At 49.3% G+C, this 18,226-nt stretch overlaps 1 protein-coding gene across 1 annotated transcript in view; it reads right to left on the minus strand.

The window, feature by feature from the left end:
* The window catches only part of cd99l2 (CD99 molecule-like 2), a 162,525-nt gene extending 145,259 nt beyond the window's left edge, over positions 1 to 17,266 (minus strand). The window contains exons 1-2 of the mRNA XM_078412665.1: positions 17,215 to 17,266; positions 11,990 to 12,253 (exon numbers count right to left, since the gene is read on the minus strand). Coding sequence (XP_078268791.1) covers positions 11,990 to 12,253; positions 17,215 to 17,266 — 316 coding nt within the window. The remainder of the gene's footprint in view (positions 1 to 11,989; positions 12,254 to 17,214) is intronic.
* Between the last annotated feature and the right edge of the window lie 960 nt (positions 17,267 to 18,226).

The raw sequence follows: 18,226 nt of genomic DNA on the forward strand, positions 1-18,226 counted from the left end.
TCCACCAAGACCAGCGGGGTTTCCCGGTTGCCAACCATTTAAACTCCTCTTCCCATTCCCATACCAACCTTTCTGTCCTGGACCTCCTCCATTGCCTTAGTGAGGCCACACGCAAACTGGAAGAACAGCAACTCATATTCCCTTTGGGTAGCTTACAGCCGAATGGTATGAACATTGAATTCTCCAGTTTTAGGTAACTAACCTAACCCCCCCCCCCCCCATCCATCCTTTTTACCCTTCCTCCCTTTCTTCCTCCTGTATTCCTCTGGCCTCACGTTTCACTCTCCTTATCTCACACCTTTTGTCTTTTCATCTCTGGCCTTTGTCCAACCCCCCCCCCCCCCCTCACCTGCATCCACCTATTACTTGCTAGACTTTCTCACTCCCTCTCCCACACCACTAAAATCAGTCTGAAGAAGGGTCCCACCCCAAAACGTTGCCCATCCATGTTCTCTAAAGATTCTGCCTGACCCACTGAGTTAATCATTTTCTGAGTTTTTTCCCCAATATCCATCTATTAGCTTCATGGTCAACATTACTGATAATAGTTTTGTTTTAATTATAACTTCAATCCAGACGAATTAGTTGTGTGCTTCAAACTTAGTTTAGTTTAGAGATACAACGTGGAAACTGGCCCTTCGGCCCACCGAGTCGACGCTGAACAACGATCACCCATACACTGCACACTAGGGGAAATTTTTACAGAGACCAATTAACCTAGAAACCTGTACGTCTTTGGAGTGTGGGAGGAAAGCGGAGCACCCAGAGAAAACCTATGCAGTCACAGAGAGAACGTGCAAACTCCGTATAGGCAGTACCCATAGTCAGGATCGAACACGGGTCTCTGGCGCTGAGAGGCAGCAACACTACCGCTGCGCCACCGTGCCACCCATCACCGCCATGCTGGGATCTGAACTTATATCTCTCGTTTGTCAGTAGCAGCCTCTGGGTTACTAATGTGCATTGATACGAGTTATATTTAAGCAGAAATTATAAAACTTACTTTAAAAAGAGAGAATTAGAGGAAGAAAAAAATCAAATGAGCTGGGAAGAGAGGTTAATTAGATTGGAGCACCAAAGTCTTATCTGATGCCACTTCTGATTGAGTTGTGAGGCGATGAAAATATCTTTGTTAAAAGATGTATTAGCACGCCTTTCCAGATATTAATTCAGATGAATTTGCAGATTATGTATGTGGATCTAATAGGCGTGAATGTGTTGAAACTAATTTGCGCTGATTCTGCAGATTATGAAAAATATTATAAAAATTATTAAAACTCTAGCCACAAACTCTATGACACACATCAGATATTGCAGCTTTCATAATGTTCTTGAAGTACTTCCTCTATTGGGCAGATTGAGGAAACTATAGAGAATAAAACCAAGCTAAGCAACCTCTTGGAAAATGAGAAGTCACCATTTAAAAATAAGGGGTCAACAGTTTAAAACAGAGATTAGGATTTTTTTTCCTCCCTCAGAGAAAGTCATCATCATCATCATATATATACAGCCGGAAACAGGCCTTTTCGGCCCTCCAAGTCCGTGCCGCCCAGCGATCCCCGTACATTAACACTATCCTACACCCACTAGGGACAATTTTTACATTTACCCAGCCAATTAACCTACATACCTGTACGTCTTTGGAGTCAAGTGTCAAGTCAAGTGTCTTTAGAACTTCCTTTCTCAAATGACAAATGGAAGTAGAGTGTTTCAATATATTTTTAAAGCAGAGATGGATAGATTCTTGATAAGCAAGGAATGAAAGGATATTGTTTGTAGATGGAGATTGAGAACCTTGTGATCTGGTGTCAGTTACAACAACCTTTCTCTCAATGTCAGCAAACCAAAGGAGATAGTGATCGACTTCGGTATCCGGTATGTATCGATGGCGCAGAAGTAGAGATGGTTGAAAGCTTCAAGTTCCTGACTAAATATCACCAGCGACTTGTCCTGGATCATCCATATTGAAGCAATGGCCAACATAGTACACCAACGCCTCCACTTTCTTAAAAGGCTTAGGGTGTTCGGCAAGTCCCCAACAACTCTCATCAACTTCCACAGATGCTCTGTAGAAAACATTTTATCGGGATGCAGGTCAGCATAGTTTGGAACAGCTCCATCCATGACCACTAGAAATTGCAGAGAATTGTGGACCCAACTCAGACCATCACACAAACCAACCTCCTTTCCATTGACTCCATTTACACTTTGCGCTGCCTCGGCAAGGCCACCAGCATAATCAAGGACGAGTCTCACCCCAGTCACTCCCTCTTCTCCCCTCTCCCATCAGGCAGGTGATACAGAAGTGTTAAAAAGGCACACCTCCCCCACCAGTCTGAAGAAGGGTCACAACCCGAAACGTCACCCATTCCTTCTTTCCAGAGATGCTGCCTGTCCCGCTGAGTTACTCCAGCTTTTTGTGTCTATCTCCAGATTCAGGAACAGTTTCTTCCCAGCTGTTAACAAGCAACCATCCTATCAACAACTAGAGAGCAGTCCTGAGCTAATATCTACCTCGTTGGAGACCCTCAGACTATCTTTAATTGGACTTTACTGGATGTCATCTTGCACTGAATGTTATTCCCTTCATCGTGTACCTGCACACTGTGGATGGCTCGTTTGTAATCATGTATTGTCTTTCCGCTGACTGGTTAGCACGCAACAAAAGGCTCGAAGGGTCAAATGGCCTACTCCTGCACCTATTGTCTATTGTCTACTGTCTAAAAGCTTTTCACTGTATCTCGGTACACGTGACAATACACTAAACTAACTAAAACTAGAGGGTTTCAAGGTTTTGATTTAGGATTCAGATTTAGATTAGTTTATTGTCATATACTCCAGGGTGCAATAAAAATTTCTTGCTATGAGCATGAAGCTCATCAACAGTAGGGTTTTAAGGGGATTTGAGGTGTAATTTTTTTTCTACACAAAGAGTGGCAGGTATCCGAATGAGTTGCCAGAGGTGCTGATGGAGGCAAGGACACAAACAACATTTCAGAGGTATCAGGGCAAGTACCTGAATAAGCAAGGCATGGAGTTCATAAGTTCATAAGTGATAGGAGCAGAATTAGGCCATCCGACCTATCAAGTCTACTCCGCCATTCAATCCTGGCTGATCTATCTTCCCCTCTCAACCCCATTTTCCTGCCTTCTCCCCATAACTCCTGACACCCTTACTAATTAATAGAGGGATACGGAATGAATGCAGACAAGTGGCATTAGTATAGATAGGCATGATGGTCAGAATAGAGGTAGTGGGTCCAAATGCCTGTTCCTATGCTGTACAACTCTATGGTACTCACTGCAATACTGTGTAAAATTACAACTAGGTGTTACATCGGATGGAACGTCACTCTTCTCATATTTAGCTCTGTATTCGTTATATCTGGGACTAGTGTAGATGTGGCAGGTTGGTCGGGGTGGGCAAGATGGGCCAAAGTGTCCTGTTTTCACACTGTATGACTCTATGACTCTATCTGTATTGAACAAATAATAACCTCTATTAAAACCATTAATTACTTACATCAATCACTGTGACCAGTAATTGCAAGGAACAGAATAGACAGCACCTTGGGAAGACAACAAAAGGTCACTCTAGGACACATAACCAAACAATAATGACCAGCTGAGAGTTATAATTTCCACAAATGCTTTAAGGACCAGTTAACTCTGGGATGTCATTTTTATGTTCGAGTTCCCTCCAGCTGGGATAAGTGATGGAAATGAAAGCATTAAACAGAGGGAGCGCAGAAAGCTGAGGCAGGGAGATCACAGGAGGTGGTGAGATCTGAAAAGCAGTCTGGGGGGGGGGGGAGATGATGGCCTGGTGTTCGTCTGTGGGGTCACGGTCAGGGGGAGGAGGGGGTTACGAGGAGATGGCCGAGAGCTGGCGCCTGGCCTCAGCACAAGGGACCCAACCTGAAATATCGCCAATCCATGTTCTGCAGGGATGCTGCCTGGCCCCCTGTGTTACTCCAGCACTTTGTCTTTTTTAGCATTAAACAAAGCTTCAGAACCCTCAGAACATCGGCAAGATGGTGGCGGAACGTGGTGACACTTTGCATGCTGGTCTCAGAGCAGAATCTACAATCTTCCAACACAATCTGCCTTCTCTTTTAAATCTCTTTTCTACCTGTAAATCTAGTACCGTTTCTCCTTTTAGATTAGAGATACAGCATGGGAACCCATCGAGTCAGTGCTGACCACTGATCACCTGTTCACACCAGTTCTATGTTATCCCACTTTCTAGTTCATTCCCTACACACTAGGAAACCACCCAGAGGAAACCCACGCTGTCACAGGACATATATGTAAACTCCGGACAGAGAGCATCCAAGGTCAGGATTGAACCCGAGTCTCTGGCACAGTGGGGCCCTTCATTCTATCTCTTGTACTTGAGTTAAGAGTGATTGCATTTATGAACAGTATCATCAGATTTGATGGGCAAAACAAAGCAAAACAAAGCTTTTCACTGTACCTCGGTACACGTGACAATAATAAACCGATAATAATATACACGCCTCTACCACTTCCTCTGGCAACTCCTCCACAAACCCACCACTTTCTGCGTGATAAAAAGACTGTGAAAAATGATGAAAGAAATCTAGAACTTGTTGGCAAAGTCTTACGGGGCACCCATTTAATATTGAGTTAAGGAAGACTTTATTTTCTCAGAGTCTTGTGAATCTTTGAATTCTCTACCCAAAAGGCTTGTCGGTCGGCGGGTGTCCCACCCGAAGGTTTGGCGGTCGGCAGGGCCGGGAACCCGGCCGAAGGCTCGTCCGACCGTGGGGCCTGGCCAAAGGGACCGGGAGGGAGCCACTGGAGACGTGGGAAGTGAGGAGCAAGGGCCGGTGGGAAGGTGGAGCAGGCTAATGCCTCCAGCGCCTACAAGGTCGGCTGCAGGAGACGACCCTGGGGCACAAAGGTGGCCAAGGAAGGAGACGAACATCGGCTTGTGGGAACTGCTCCAGTACATTGAACGCACGGCCTGACTTTGGAAATGGCGCCAAAACATAACGGCGCCCGCACGTGTAATATATGCAATATGAATTTCACTGTGCAATTGCATACGTGACAAATAAAGCACCATTGAACCAGAGACAGCTGTGGCAACTGCTGAGATAGATGTGCTTTTGAACTAGAGGGGAATCGAGAGTTGTGGAAATCAGGCAGGAAATCATTGAGACCAATGAGCAGAAAAGTGATGACTTTATTTAATAGCAGCGGAAGTCAGTGTGGTCTGACTGTGCTCCTATTGTTACAGTCTGATGGGTAGATTTGTGTACAATAGCTTGTCTGCATTGTTATTCTGATGCTGTGATGCTATTCAGACAGTTTGTGTATGATATTGGTAGTTTTTCTTTCGTGTAAAGAGCCAGAAACTTACACAATACAATCCACGTAAAATGATTCTTTGAATTGTATCCGAGCAATGGCTTGCAGTGCCAGCGATCCGGGTTCAATCCTGACCCTGTGTGCTGTCTGTATGTATGGAGTTTGGATGAAAGGTTCCGACCCAAAACATCAGCTATCCATGGTCTCCTGAGATGCTGCCTGACCCACTGAGCTACTCCAACACTTTGCGCCTTCTCCCTGTGACTGCATGGGTTTCCTCTAGGTGCGGTTTCCTCCCACGTCCCAAAGACATGCGGGTTTGTAGGTCATTTGGCCCTCTGTACATTGCCCTGAGTGTGCATGAGGTGGATGAGAAAGTAGGATAACATACAACTAGAGCGAGTTGGTGATCGATGAGCATAGAAACATAGAAAATAGGTGCAGGAGTAGGCCATTCGGCCCTTCGAACCTGCACCGCCATTCAATATGATCGTGGCTGATCATCCAGCTCAGCCATGATCATATTGAATGGCGTTCAATGTACCTGCCTTCTCTCCATACCCCCTGATCCCTTTAGCCACAAGGGCCACATCTAACTCCCTCTTAAATATAGCCAATGAACTGGCCTCAACTACCTTATGTGGCAGAGAATTCCACAGACTCACCACTCTCTGTGTGAAGAAATGTTTTCTCATCTCGGTCCTAAAAGACTTCCCCCTTATCCTTAAGCTATGACCCCTGGTTCTGGACTTCCCCAACATCGGGAACAATCTTCCTGCATCTAGCCTCTCCAACCCCTTAAGAATTTTATATGTTTCTATAAGATCCCCCCTCAGTCTTCTAAATTCCAGCGAGTATAAGCCTAGTCTATCCAGTATTTCCTCATATGAAAGTCCTGCCATCCCAGGGATCAATCTGGTGAACCTTCTCTGTACTCCCTCTAATGCTAGATTAGGAGACCAAAACTGTACACAATACTCCAGGTGCGGTCTCACCAAGGCCCTGTACAACTGCAGCAGAACCTCCCTGCTCCTACACTCAAATCCTCTTGCTATGAATGCTAACATACCATTCGCTTTCTTCACTGCCTGCTGCACCTGCACGCTTGATCGAGTGGGTGATCGATGAGCAGCATGGACTCGATGCGCCAAAGGGCTCATTTTCATGAAGTATCTTTCAATAAATCAGTTATACTATCCTGAACTAACCCCACTAAACCAGAGATTAAGGCAGCACTGTGGCGCAGCGGTAGAGTTGCTGCCTTCCAGCAGCAGAGAACCGGGTTCGAACCTGACTAAGGGTGCTGTCTTTATGGAGTTTTTACATTCTCTCTGTGACTGCATTGGTTTTCTCCAGTGTGCTCCGGTTACCTCCCACACTCCAAAGGCATACAGGTTTGTAGGTTAATTGGCTTTGGTAAAAAATTGTAAATTGTCCCTAGTGTGGAAGACAGTGCCAGTGAACAGGGTGATTGCTGGTTGGCACAGACTCAGTGGGCTGAAGGGCCTGTTCCCGCACTGTATCTCTAAATATAAAATATTTTAAAAAATCTAAGTACAGGCATCAAGGACAACACGGCAATCAAGAAATAGCTTCTGTTCATATGGATGATGATGGACAGCTTTAGATGCAAAACGCACAGAACCATCACTGGAAATGGCCCCGGGAACTCAGTATGCAACAAAACTCCAATAATCTGCCATCCATCCGATGGTTCACCATCCAGCTCACTAGGTGGTGCTGTCCGCATCCTTTTCCGCTCATTGGGGCCCCAGTTCCCATGCAGACCCGACCCAAAATGGCGTCTGTCCATTTCTCGCAACAGATACTGCCTGACCTGCTGAGTTCCGCCAGCGCTTGGTGTTGTGCAGAAGATTCCAGTATCTGCAGTTCCTTATGTATTCACTTTAAAGTTACCCTTGTTTACTGAAATAATTATTATAATAGCGCATGGCATCTAATAAAGGTGAACTAAAAGGGCATTATGGACATCCCAATGACAGGAGAATCTGATTGGGATGGTTGTCCAGCTTTAAGCATACGCTCATGAGACATAGGAGCAGAAGTAGTCCATTCGGCCCATCGAATCTAACACTCGATATCCACCCCACGACAGGGGTACCCATAAACAAGAGGGCATGTAAGATTATCGGGGGATTTACTGTGAATTATTAGATCTGCATAAAATAAAGTGAGGCGGGGCGAGCGGAGGGAGTAGGGTGGAGGGGGAAGGATGCTTGCTCAAATAATTTGAAGTTATGGTGTTGCTCATATCTTAAATCCAAAGCCTGTAGGTTCCTTTTGAGGGAATCAAAAAACGTAAAAATGTATGTTAGAAATCACAAATCCAGAATTTTCTGCACATATCTCAATGTGCAACCCCCCCCCATTTGGTTGTGTCACTTTTATCTCTGTGAAGCAACTCTTCTATTTCATTGTAAGAAAATTCCAGTAATCTCATTCTTCCATTTTGTCCTCTCTGCACTCCCGGCAAGTGAGATGACATTATCTTCCAGAATAATGCACGATTTACATAGCTGACAGATTCATCTAATAACGCCAAATGCACTGCCTGCAATCCCTCAATTAAGGCACTTTATATTTTAATAAAAAAAGAACTGCAGATGCTGGTTTATACCAAAGATCGACACAAAAGGCTGGAGTAACTCTGTGGGTCAGGCAGCATCTCCAGAGAAAAAGGTTAGATGTCGTTTCGGGTCGGGACCCTTCTTCCGACTGAAGTGTCACCTACCTGCTTTATAGAGTCATGGAGTCTAAATGCGTGGAAACAGGTCCTTCGGCCCAACTTGGCCACAATGGCCAACATGTCCCATCTGTCTGCGTTTAGCCTATATTCCTCTAAACCTGTCCTATCCAACACCTGTCTAAATGCTTCTTAAACACAGCGATAGTACCTGCCTCAACTACCTCCTCTGGCAGCTCGTTCCATAGACCCACTGCCCATTGTGTGAAAAGGTTACCCCTCAGGTTCCCATTAAAATCTTTCCCCCCTCATTGAAAACCTATGGTTCTTGATTCCCCTACTCTGGGCAAGAAAATCTGTGCTTCTACCTGACCTATTCCTCTCATTTTACTTCCTTTAATCTTTTTCAGAATATATGCAATATTTACTTTATTCTGGCCACGCATCAATGTTATTAATTTTGCAGATGGCACAGGTGCCCAGCCAACCACCCTTAGTTGTAGAAACCGTCTTTTATTCAGGCAGAGATACAAAATGAATGACACCATCGTCGTTTTGGTTCATTTACTCTCACCAATATTATTACAGCAACGCATGCTTATTTTACACAGCTCAAATATTCTTCTAAAGTCCGACATACCCAACACTAGATATCCACCCCACGAGAGGGGTACCAAAAAAAACCCAAGAGGGCATAGGTTTGAGGTGAGGGGAAGGAGTAGTGGAGGGAATTTGAAGGGAAAGTGTTTTTGTTTGTACAGAGAGTGGATGAAAATGTGGAACTTAGTTCAGAGATACAGCACGGAAACAGGCTCTTCATCCCACCGAGTCCACGCTAGTTCACTAGTTATCCCACTGCGCACTAGGGGCGATTTACAGAGGGACAATTAACTTGCAAACCCGCACGTCTTTGGGATGTGGGAGGAAATTGGAGCACCCGGAGGAAATGCAGGCGGTCACAGGGCCGCCCCTGTGCAAACTCCACACAGACAGCACCCAAGGTCAGGATCGAACCCGGGTCTCTGTGGCTGTGAGGCAGCAGCTCTACTGTACCACTGCGCCACTGTTGCCGGAAGAGGTGGTGGAGTCAGATACAAGCCTATTTTTCAGTGATATTTATACAGGCAAGTCCAAGAATGTATGGATCCAATGCAGGTAGATAGCACGAATGTAGATGAGCAAAACAGGCCGGTTTGGGCAGAGGTCCAAGGGGCCTGTTACTGCACTGCACACTTCTGCAACTCTATAATCTGATACAATATTTCATAGAACAGTACAGGAACAGGCCCTTCAGCCCACAACGTCCGTGTTGAACATGATGCCAAGACCGACTCTTGTCTGCCTGTATAGGAAAGAACTGCAGATGCTGGTTTAAATCGAAGGTAGACACAAAATGTTGGAGTGACTCAGCGGGGCGGGCAACATCTCTGGAGAGAAGGAATGGGTGAAGTTTCGGGTCGTCTGAAGAAGGGTCTCGAGTCGAAACATCACCCACCCATTCCTTCTTATCTGCCTGTGTATAATCCATATCCCTGCACTTCCTGCATATCCATGTGCCTATCCAAAAGGCTCTTAAAAACCACTGTCGAATCTGCCTCCAACATCACCCCTGGCTGCCACATTCCAGGCACCCACCACCCTCTGTGTAAACAACCTTGCCCCACACATCTCCTTTAAACTTATTTCCTCTCACTTTAAAGCGAAGCCCTCTGGTATTAGATATTTCATATTTACAAATGCTGAATAATGTGAGTTATAAACCTTTCTTTAAGAGGCCACCGCTTAAAAGTTACATTGTGCTCAAAACATCAATGCGTGCGACAACAACAAAAATCGTATCATGCACACCACGCCATAATTCTAACACAAATGTACTTTGAAGATACAAGAAACCTGTCATTTCGGGACTTGCCGACTCAGAATTTGCAATCCAATGAACTCAAAGAGTAGCCTTTCATCTGGCTGGTGAAATCAGTGAGATCCGATCTTGCTATTGTGCCAAGAAGCAGAGGCCCACTGCTGCCTTTCAAGCCTATGCTCCCCGTCTCTGCTACGAATCCCACTCTAAATGTGTGCCCTGGGGCCGTGGGCAAGGCTTAGAGGGTAATGAGGGTCTGATGCCAAGTTACCCCTCGCCTTCACTGCCACTCCAGCCCCTATCCTCTGCAGGGCCCCTCAATGGCTGCTCATATTCACCCCTCACTGCAATCCCACTACTGCCAACAACTCAATCTGGAGCAGCCCCTAACCCTCAGGAGCCCAGTAATCCACTCCCCCCCCCCCGACCCCCCAAACAGCAGGGACTGAGGGGGGTGTGGGGTGGAGAGAGAGAGGGGGAAAGGGGGGAAGAGAGGGGGGATTAGAGAGATGGGGTGAGGGGGGGGATAGAGAGAGGGGGTGAGGGGGGATAGAGAAAGGGGGAGATAGAGAGAGGGGGTGAAGGGGGATAGAGAGAGGGGGAGATAGAGAGAGGGGGTGAGGGGGGATAGAGAGAGGGGGTGATAGAGAGAGGGGGTGAGGGGGATAGAGAGAGGGGGTGAGGGAGATAGAGTGAGGGGGGGATAGAGAGAGGGGGTGAGGGGAGATAGAGAGAGGGGGTGAGGGGGGATAGAGAGAGGGGGTGAGGGGGGATAGAGAGAGGGGGTGAGGGGGGATAGAGGGAGGGGGTGAGGGGGGATAGAGAGAGGGGGTGAGGGGGGATAGAGAGAGGGGGTGAGGGGGATAGAGTGGGGGGCATAGAGAGAGGGGGTGAGGGGAGATAGAGAGAGGGGGTGAGGGGGGATAGAGAGAGGGGGTGAGGGGGGATAGAGAGAGGGGGTGAGGGGGGAATAGAGAGGGGGGTGAGGGGGATAGAGAGAGGGGGTGAGGGGGGATAGAGAGAGGGGGTGAGGGGGGATAGAGAGAGGGGGTGAGGGGGGAATAGAGAGGGGGGTGAGGGGGATAGAGAGAGGGGGTGAGGGGGGGATAGAGAGAGGGGGTGAGGGGGGGATAGAGAGTGTAGGGGAGAGACGGGGTGAAGAGGGGGTGAGAGAGATGGGGTGAGAGAGAGGGGGTGAGAGAGAGGGGGTGAGAGAGAGGGGGTGAGAGAGAGGGGGTGAGAGAGAGGGGGTGAGAGAGAGGGGGTGAGAGAGAGGGGGTGAGAGAGAGGGGGTGAGAGAGAGGGGGTGAGAGAGAGGGGGTGAGAGAGAGCGGGTGAGAGAGGGCGGGTGAGAGAGGGCGGGTGAGAGAGGGCGGGTGAGAGAGGGCGGGTGAGAGAGAGGGGGTGAGAGAGAGGGGGTGAGAGAGAGGGGGTGAGAGAGAGGGGGTGAGAGAGAGGGGGTGAGAGAGGGGGTGAGAGAGAGGGGGTGAGAGAGAGGGGGTGAGAGAGAGGGGGTGAGAGAGAGGGGGTGAGAGAGAGGGGGTGAGGGAGAGGGGGTGAGAGAGAGGGGGTGAGAGAGGGCGGGTGAGAGAGGGCGGGTGAGAGAGGGCGTGTTGAGAGGGAAGTGAGGAGGCAAGAGAGAGGGGATGTCAGAGAGGGGGTGAGGGGGCAAGAGAGAGGGGGTGAAGGGGGGGGTGAAATAGAGGGTGGGGTTGGGGTGGAGTTGGGGGGGGGGGGAGGAGGGACAGAGAGAAACGGGCAATATTATTCACTTGCAACCCGCAAGCCAGTGCGCAGTGCGGCGCGGCGGTCCGGCTCCAAGCCATTGTTAATTCACACCCACAATAAATGCACGGACATCCTTCCTTCTCATCCTCTGCCAGGCTCTCTCTGTCTATATTGCAGGGAGGCTAGGCTCTGCTTCTACAGCGCGCCTCCAGCCTGGTGCAGGGGGGGGGGGGGGGTAAACAGGATGGAGTGATGCGTTGAGGAGCAAACCCAGCCCCGTTATAATGGGAGCGGCGGTCGGATCCACCCAGAGAGTTAGACAGACACCCAGATAGAGGATGCAACAACAACCATCGCCTTACCTCGCTCCAGCAGGAGGGTGAGAGCGGCGCACAGCAGCACAGCTCGCAGGGCTCGGGCCATGGTCAGTGGGGCTGTGCCTCTGGGTCTTCTGGCCGCGGGAGGTTGGGAGAGGGCCGGGCCGGGCAGGGAGGGAGGGAGGGAGACGGCGGGCAAGTGTCGGGTTACAGGAGCGACGAGGCGAGCAGCTGCTGCCGACTCGCTGTGGCCCTCTGACACCCACTGACGCTCGGCGTCTGCACGTTGGATCAGCGGCGAGAGGCTGGCTGTGGGGGGAGCGGGCAGGGAGTGGTGGCAGACAGACACACACACAGATTGCCAGGCAAGTGGGCAGAGACAGACACACAGAGTGCCAGGCAAGTGGGCAGAGACAGACACACACACAGACAGACTGTGCCAGGCAAGTGGGCAGAGACACACAGAGACAGACAGACTGTGCCAGGCAAGTGGGCAGAGAGACAGACAGACGGACAGTGCCAGGCAAGTGGGCAGAGACAGACACACACACGGACAGAGTGCCAGGCAAGTGGGCAGAGACAGACACACACACAGACAGACAGTGCCAGGCAAGTGGGCAGAGACAGACACACACACAGACAGACAGTGCCAGGCAAGTGGGCAGAGACAGACACACACACAGACAGAGTGCCAGGCAAGTGGGCAGAGACAGACACACACGGACAGAGTGCCAGGCAAGTGGGCAGAGACAGACACACACAGACAGAGTGCCAGGCAAGTGGGCAGAGACACACAGCGACAGACAGACTGTGCCAGGCAAGTGGGCAGAGACAGTCACACACAGACAGACAGTGCCAGGCAAGTGGGCAGAGACAGACACACACACACAGACTGTGCCAGGCAAGTGGGCAGAGACAGACGCACACAGAAACAGAGTGCCAGGCAAGTGGGCAGAGAGACAGACAGACAGACAGTGCCAGGCAAGTGGGCAGAGACAGACAGACAGAGTGCCAGGCAAGTGGGCAGAGACAGACACACACGGACAGAGTGCCAGGCAAGTGGGCAGAGACAGACAGACAGACTGCCAGGCAAGTGGGCAGAGACAGACACACACGGACAGAGTGCCAGGCAAGTGGGCAGAGACAGACAGACACACACGGACAGAGTGCCAGGCAAGTGGGCAGAGACAGAGACACACACACAGACTGTGCCAGGCAAGTGGGCAGAGACAGACACACACATACAGACAGCGCCAGACAAGCGGGCAGAGAGAGTGCCAGGTAGACAGAGCCAGACAGGAGGGATTGGGGCAGAGAAACAGTGCCAGGGAAGTGGGTGGTGGGTGTGCTAGGCAGGCAGAGACAGAGAGAGTGGCAGAATAGTGGGCAGAGATTGTGCTGGACAGGCAGAGCCGGGCAGGGGGTGGCTAGCAGACAGAGTGTGCCAGGCAAGCGGACAGAGACAGGCAGACAGACAGACAGAGGTAGACAGGCGGGCAAAGGCAGTGCCAACGAGGTGGAAGACAGCATGAGTGCAGACAGACAGGCAATCACAGTGGCAGACAAGTGGGCAGACAGTGCGAGAGGCAGGTTGGCAGGGGCAGTGACAAACACAGAGAGTCGGTTCCAGTTTGAGACAGGATGGCAGACGGGCAGGTGGTCAGACACACTGCCAGATGCAGACGGTGACAGACAAGCTTACAGAGACCGCTCCAGCTCCAGACAGGATGACAGATGGACAAGGAGACAATGCCAGACAGGTAGAGACAGTGCCAAGCAGGTTGGCAGAGACGGTGCTAGAGAGACGGGCAGACAGAGACACACTGGCAGTGGGGTGGTAGAGAGACTGGGGGCAGGGAAACACTGGGGGACAGGTGAAAGGGACATTGTCCCCAGCAGATGTCAGAGAGTCTCCTGTAGACCGACAATATGAGATGGATGGGCCTAACACTGTGAGGGGGGTCGGGCAGAATGTTAACTTCCATTCACAGCGCTTCAGAACATATTAGTCTGTGTGAGTGTAGAGAGCGAACTGAATGAAGGAGGGCCTCTGGTTCTGCACATCTCTAATAGGGGACCCATCCACCAAGACCACCCTGTCTGTCACCTCAGATGTTAAAGTTTTAAGATGAGCAACTCTCATTCTTCTAAAATACAATGATCACAGGCCCCAATCTGCTCATCCTTACTTCAGAGATCAACCTTTCCGTCCCATGAATCTACCTGATGAACCTTTGTGCGCTCAGCCAGGTGATGTTTCAGGTCTAGACACTTCCTCTGAAGAATTCTCCACCTCAGAAGGCAGTGGAGGCCAATTCTCTGAATGCATTCAAGAGAGAGCTGGATAGAGCTCTTAAGGATAGTGGAGTCAGGGGGTATGGGGAGAAGGCAGGAACGGGGTACTGATTGAGAATGATCAGCCATGATCACATTGAATGACGGTGCTGGCTCGAAGGGCCGAATGGCCTCCTCCTGCACCTATTGTCTATTGTCTATAAGAAGGTGAACGTCACCCAATCCTTCTCCCCATAGATGCTGCCTGTCCCGCTGAGTTACTCCAGCATTTCGTGTCTATTTCCCCATATCTCTGGTTGTGCGAGGTGGCCGATCTAAAAATTGCGCCATTGAGTCGCCCGTTTGCTTGTACAACATCCCATAAATAAGTGAGAGATGCTCTGAACCTTCCCTCGTTCTCCCCAAACTAGCTCATCTCCCGCGGACAGTCATTACCAGCAACGTGTCCAACACTCAGCGGGCCAGGCAGCATCCCCCTGAGAGGGAAACACAATCAATCTTTCAGGTTCCAGTGGCGCGACTGGTAGCGTTGCTGCCTCACAGCGCCAGAGACCCGGGTTCGATCCTGTACGGAGTTCGCACGTCCTCCCTGTGACCGTGTGGGTTTCCTCTGGGTGCTCTGGCCTCGTCTCGTATTCCAAGGATGTGACGGTTTGTAAATGTAGGAAGGAAGAGACACACGAATTGCTGGAGTAACTCAGCGGGCGGGGCAGCATCCCTGGAGAAAATGAATCTAGCGGTATGAAAAGGTTCAGAATTCGCCTCTGTAAATTGTGCCGAGTGCATGAATGAGGGATAAAATCTGGGGAAACATGATAGCAATATGGGGGAGAATTTTAAAAAACTGGAATTAGTATAGGATTGGTGTGAAGGACAACACTGACACGGTGGGCCGAATGGCCTGTGTCCCCGCTGCATGCCCATCTAACGGCTGACCTTCTTAGTTCAATGAAGGTATTTATTCACAAAATACTGGAGTAACTCAGCAGGTCAGGCAGCATCTCAGGAGAGAAGGAATGGGTGACGTTTCGGGTCGAGACCCTTCCTCAGACTGAAGAAGGGTCTCGACCCGAAACGTCACCCATTCCTTCTCTCCCGAGATGCTGCCTGACCTGCTGAGTTACTCCAGCATTTTGTGAATAAATCGATTTGTACCAGCATCTGCAGTTATTTTCTTATTCTACTATCACAGTTGTTTTTAATTTTCCAGGGCTGCTTAGTCCACTTGGTCCACTTTGCTCCAGAGGCTACCAGAACAAAGAAGTCTGAAGAAGGGTCTCGACCCGAAACGTCACCCATTCCTTCTCTCCTGAGATGCTGCCTGACCTGCTGAGTTACTCCAGCATTTTGTGAATAAATACCTTCGATTTGTACCAGCATCTGCAGTTATTTTCTTATACTTCTTAGTTCAATGAGCTGCCGCTTCTGATTTTCTCTCGCGGAAGAGAAACTGCCTGACCTACTTAGCATTCATTTGCAGCATTTTTTTATTTTTATTTCAGATTCACTTTTATAAAAGATTTGAAAAAACTATTGTTGACATTCCGCACTCCAAATGTCTCTCAGGGCGCTGTGTGTGTGCACTGGCGTGCGAGGTAGCAACTCTGCCAAGCATTACGGTGAATTAACAGGGTGTGAAGATGGGTCCAGACTGAAACGTCGTCTGTCCACTCCCTCCACACATGCTGCCTGTACCAAGATTCCAGCTCCTGCGGTTTATTGCGTCTCCAGTATTTCGGAAGGGTCCCGACCCGAAACATCACCAATCCCTTTTCTCCAGAGATGCTGCCTGACCCGCTGAGTTACTCCAGCACTTTGGGTCTAATATCATCAGTTAAATTACTCATCCACTCTTAACCCCCCCCCCCCCCCCCCCAAAAAACCCAACCCGGCTATACCTAAAAAAAAGATTAAAACAAACCAATCTGCTGGAGGAACTCAGCAGGTCAATAGACAATAGGTGCAGGAGGAGGCCATTCGGCCCTTCGAGCCAACACCGCCATTCAATGTGATCATGGCTGATCATTCTCAATCAGTACCCCGTTCCTGCCTTCTCCCCATACCCCCTGACTCTGCTATCCTTAAGAGCTCTATCTAGCTCTCTCTTGAATGCATTCAGAGAATTGGCCTCCACTGCCTTCTGATGCAGAGAATTCCACAGATTCACAACTCTCTGACTGAAAACGTTTGTCCTCATCTCAGTTCTAAATGGCCTACCCCTTATTCTTAAACTGTGGCCCCTTGTTCTGGACTCCCCCAACATTGGGAACATGTTTCCAGCCTCTAACGTGTCCAACCCCTTAATAATCTTATACGTTTCGATAAGATCCTCCTCTCATCCGTCAGGCAGCATCTGTGGAGGGAATTCACAAACGTCGTCAGTCCATTTCCCTCCACAGACGCTACCCGATCTGTCGCGTTTTACTCGAGATTCCAGCATCTGCAGGGTCTTGTGTCTCCACCTTAAAAATGATGAACACACAACCTTCCGCACGCTAAATCTGCACACCAGCAACGCTACAGATTGATGCGCTTATAAAATGGATAACATGCAACTCCTGGAACGAAGGTGCAAGTTGACGGCTACATATTTCAGAGGCGCTCTGCTGTTGCTGTGATTGCGTCCAGCCAGACTGTTAGCGGTAGCTCCGCCCGTCGAGTCAGACAGCACGGAAACAGGCCATTCGGCCCATCCCATTCATACCCTACCAAGATGCCCCATCTAAGCTAGTTGCCCGCGTTTGGCCCATATCTCCCTAAACCATTCCCATCCTTGTACCTGTCCAAATGTCTTTTAAATGCCGTTGTAGTACCCGCCTCAACCTCCTCTGGCAGCTCGTCCCATACACCCGCCAACCTTTGAGTGGAAACAGTTGCCCATCTGGTTCCTATTAAATTTTGCCCCTCTCACCTTAAACCTTGTGTGCTCTTGTTCTATATTCTCATAACCTGGGTGAAATACTCTGTGCATTTACCTTTACCCAGGGGCGCAGTGCTGCCGGGGGTCACGGAGCACCGCTCCGGCATCTCTGTACAAAAAAAGCCAAAATAAACAGCGGGGAATTTAAACTAGCGGGGAATATAACAGCTGCCGCTCCGGCACCTAAAAAAATAGCACTGCAACACTTTACCCTATCTATTACCCTCATGATTTTTCAACACCCTAAAAACGTACCGGTTTGGAAGCTAATTTGCTTGGTAAAATTGTAAATTGTCCCTGCCTAGTGTGTGCAGGATAGTGTTGATGTGCGGGGATCGCTGGTCGGCACGGACTCGGCGGGCCGAAGGGCCTGTCTCCGCGCTGTATCTCTAAACTGAACTTTAAAAAAAAATCATTTAAAGAGGCGTCACGAATGTTCCCTCACACCCAACATAATTAGTCTGAATAGACAATAGGTGCAGGAGGAGGCCATTCGGCCCTTCGAGCCAGCACCGCCATTCAATGTGATCATGGCTGATCATTCTCAATCAGTACCCTGTTCCTGCCTTCTCCCCATACCCCCTGACTCCGCTATCCTTAAGAGCTCTATCTAGCTCTCTCTTGAATGTATTCAGAGAATTGGCCTCCACTGCCTTCTGAGGCAGAGAATTCCACAGATTTACAACTCTCTGACTGAAAAGGTTTTTCCTCAACTCAGTTCTAAATGGCCTACCCCTTATTCTTAAACTGTGGCCCCTTGTTCTGGACTCCCCCAACATTGAGACACATGTTTCTCTAACGTGTCCAACCCCTTAATAATCTTATATAAGAAAATAACTGCTGGTACAAATCGAAGGTTTTTATTCACAAAGTGCTGGAGTAACTCAGCAGGTCGGGCAGCAGGAGAGAAGGAATGGGTGACGTTTCGGGTCTGAAGAAGGGTCTCGACCCGAAACGTCACCCATTCCTTCTCTCCCGAGATGCTGCCCGACCTGCTGAGTTACTCCAGCACTTTGTGAATTAATAATCTTATATATTTCGATAAGATCACCTTAGTCTGAAGAAGG

The sequence above is a fragment of the Rhinoraja longicauda genome, chromosome 15 (genome assembly GCF_053455715.1).
Source record: "Rhinoraja longicauda isolate Sanriku21f chromosome 15, sRhiLon1.1, whole genome shotgun sequence".
NCBI classification, from domain to species: domain Eukaryota; kingdom Metazoa; phylum Chordata; class Chondrichthyes; order Rajiformes; family Arhynchobatidae; genus Rhinoraja; species Rhinoraja longicauda.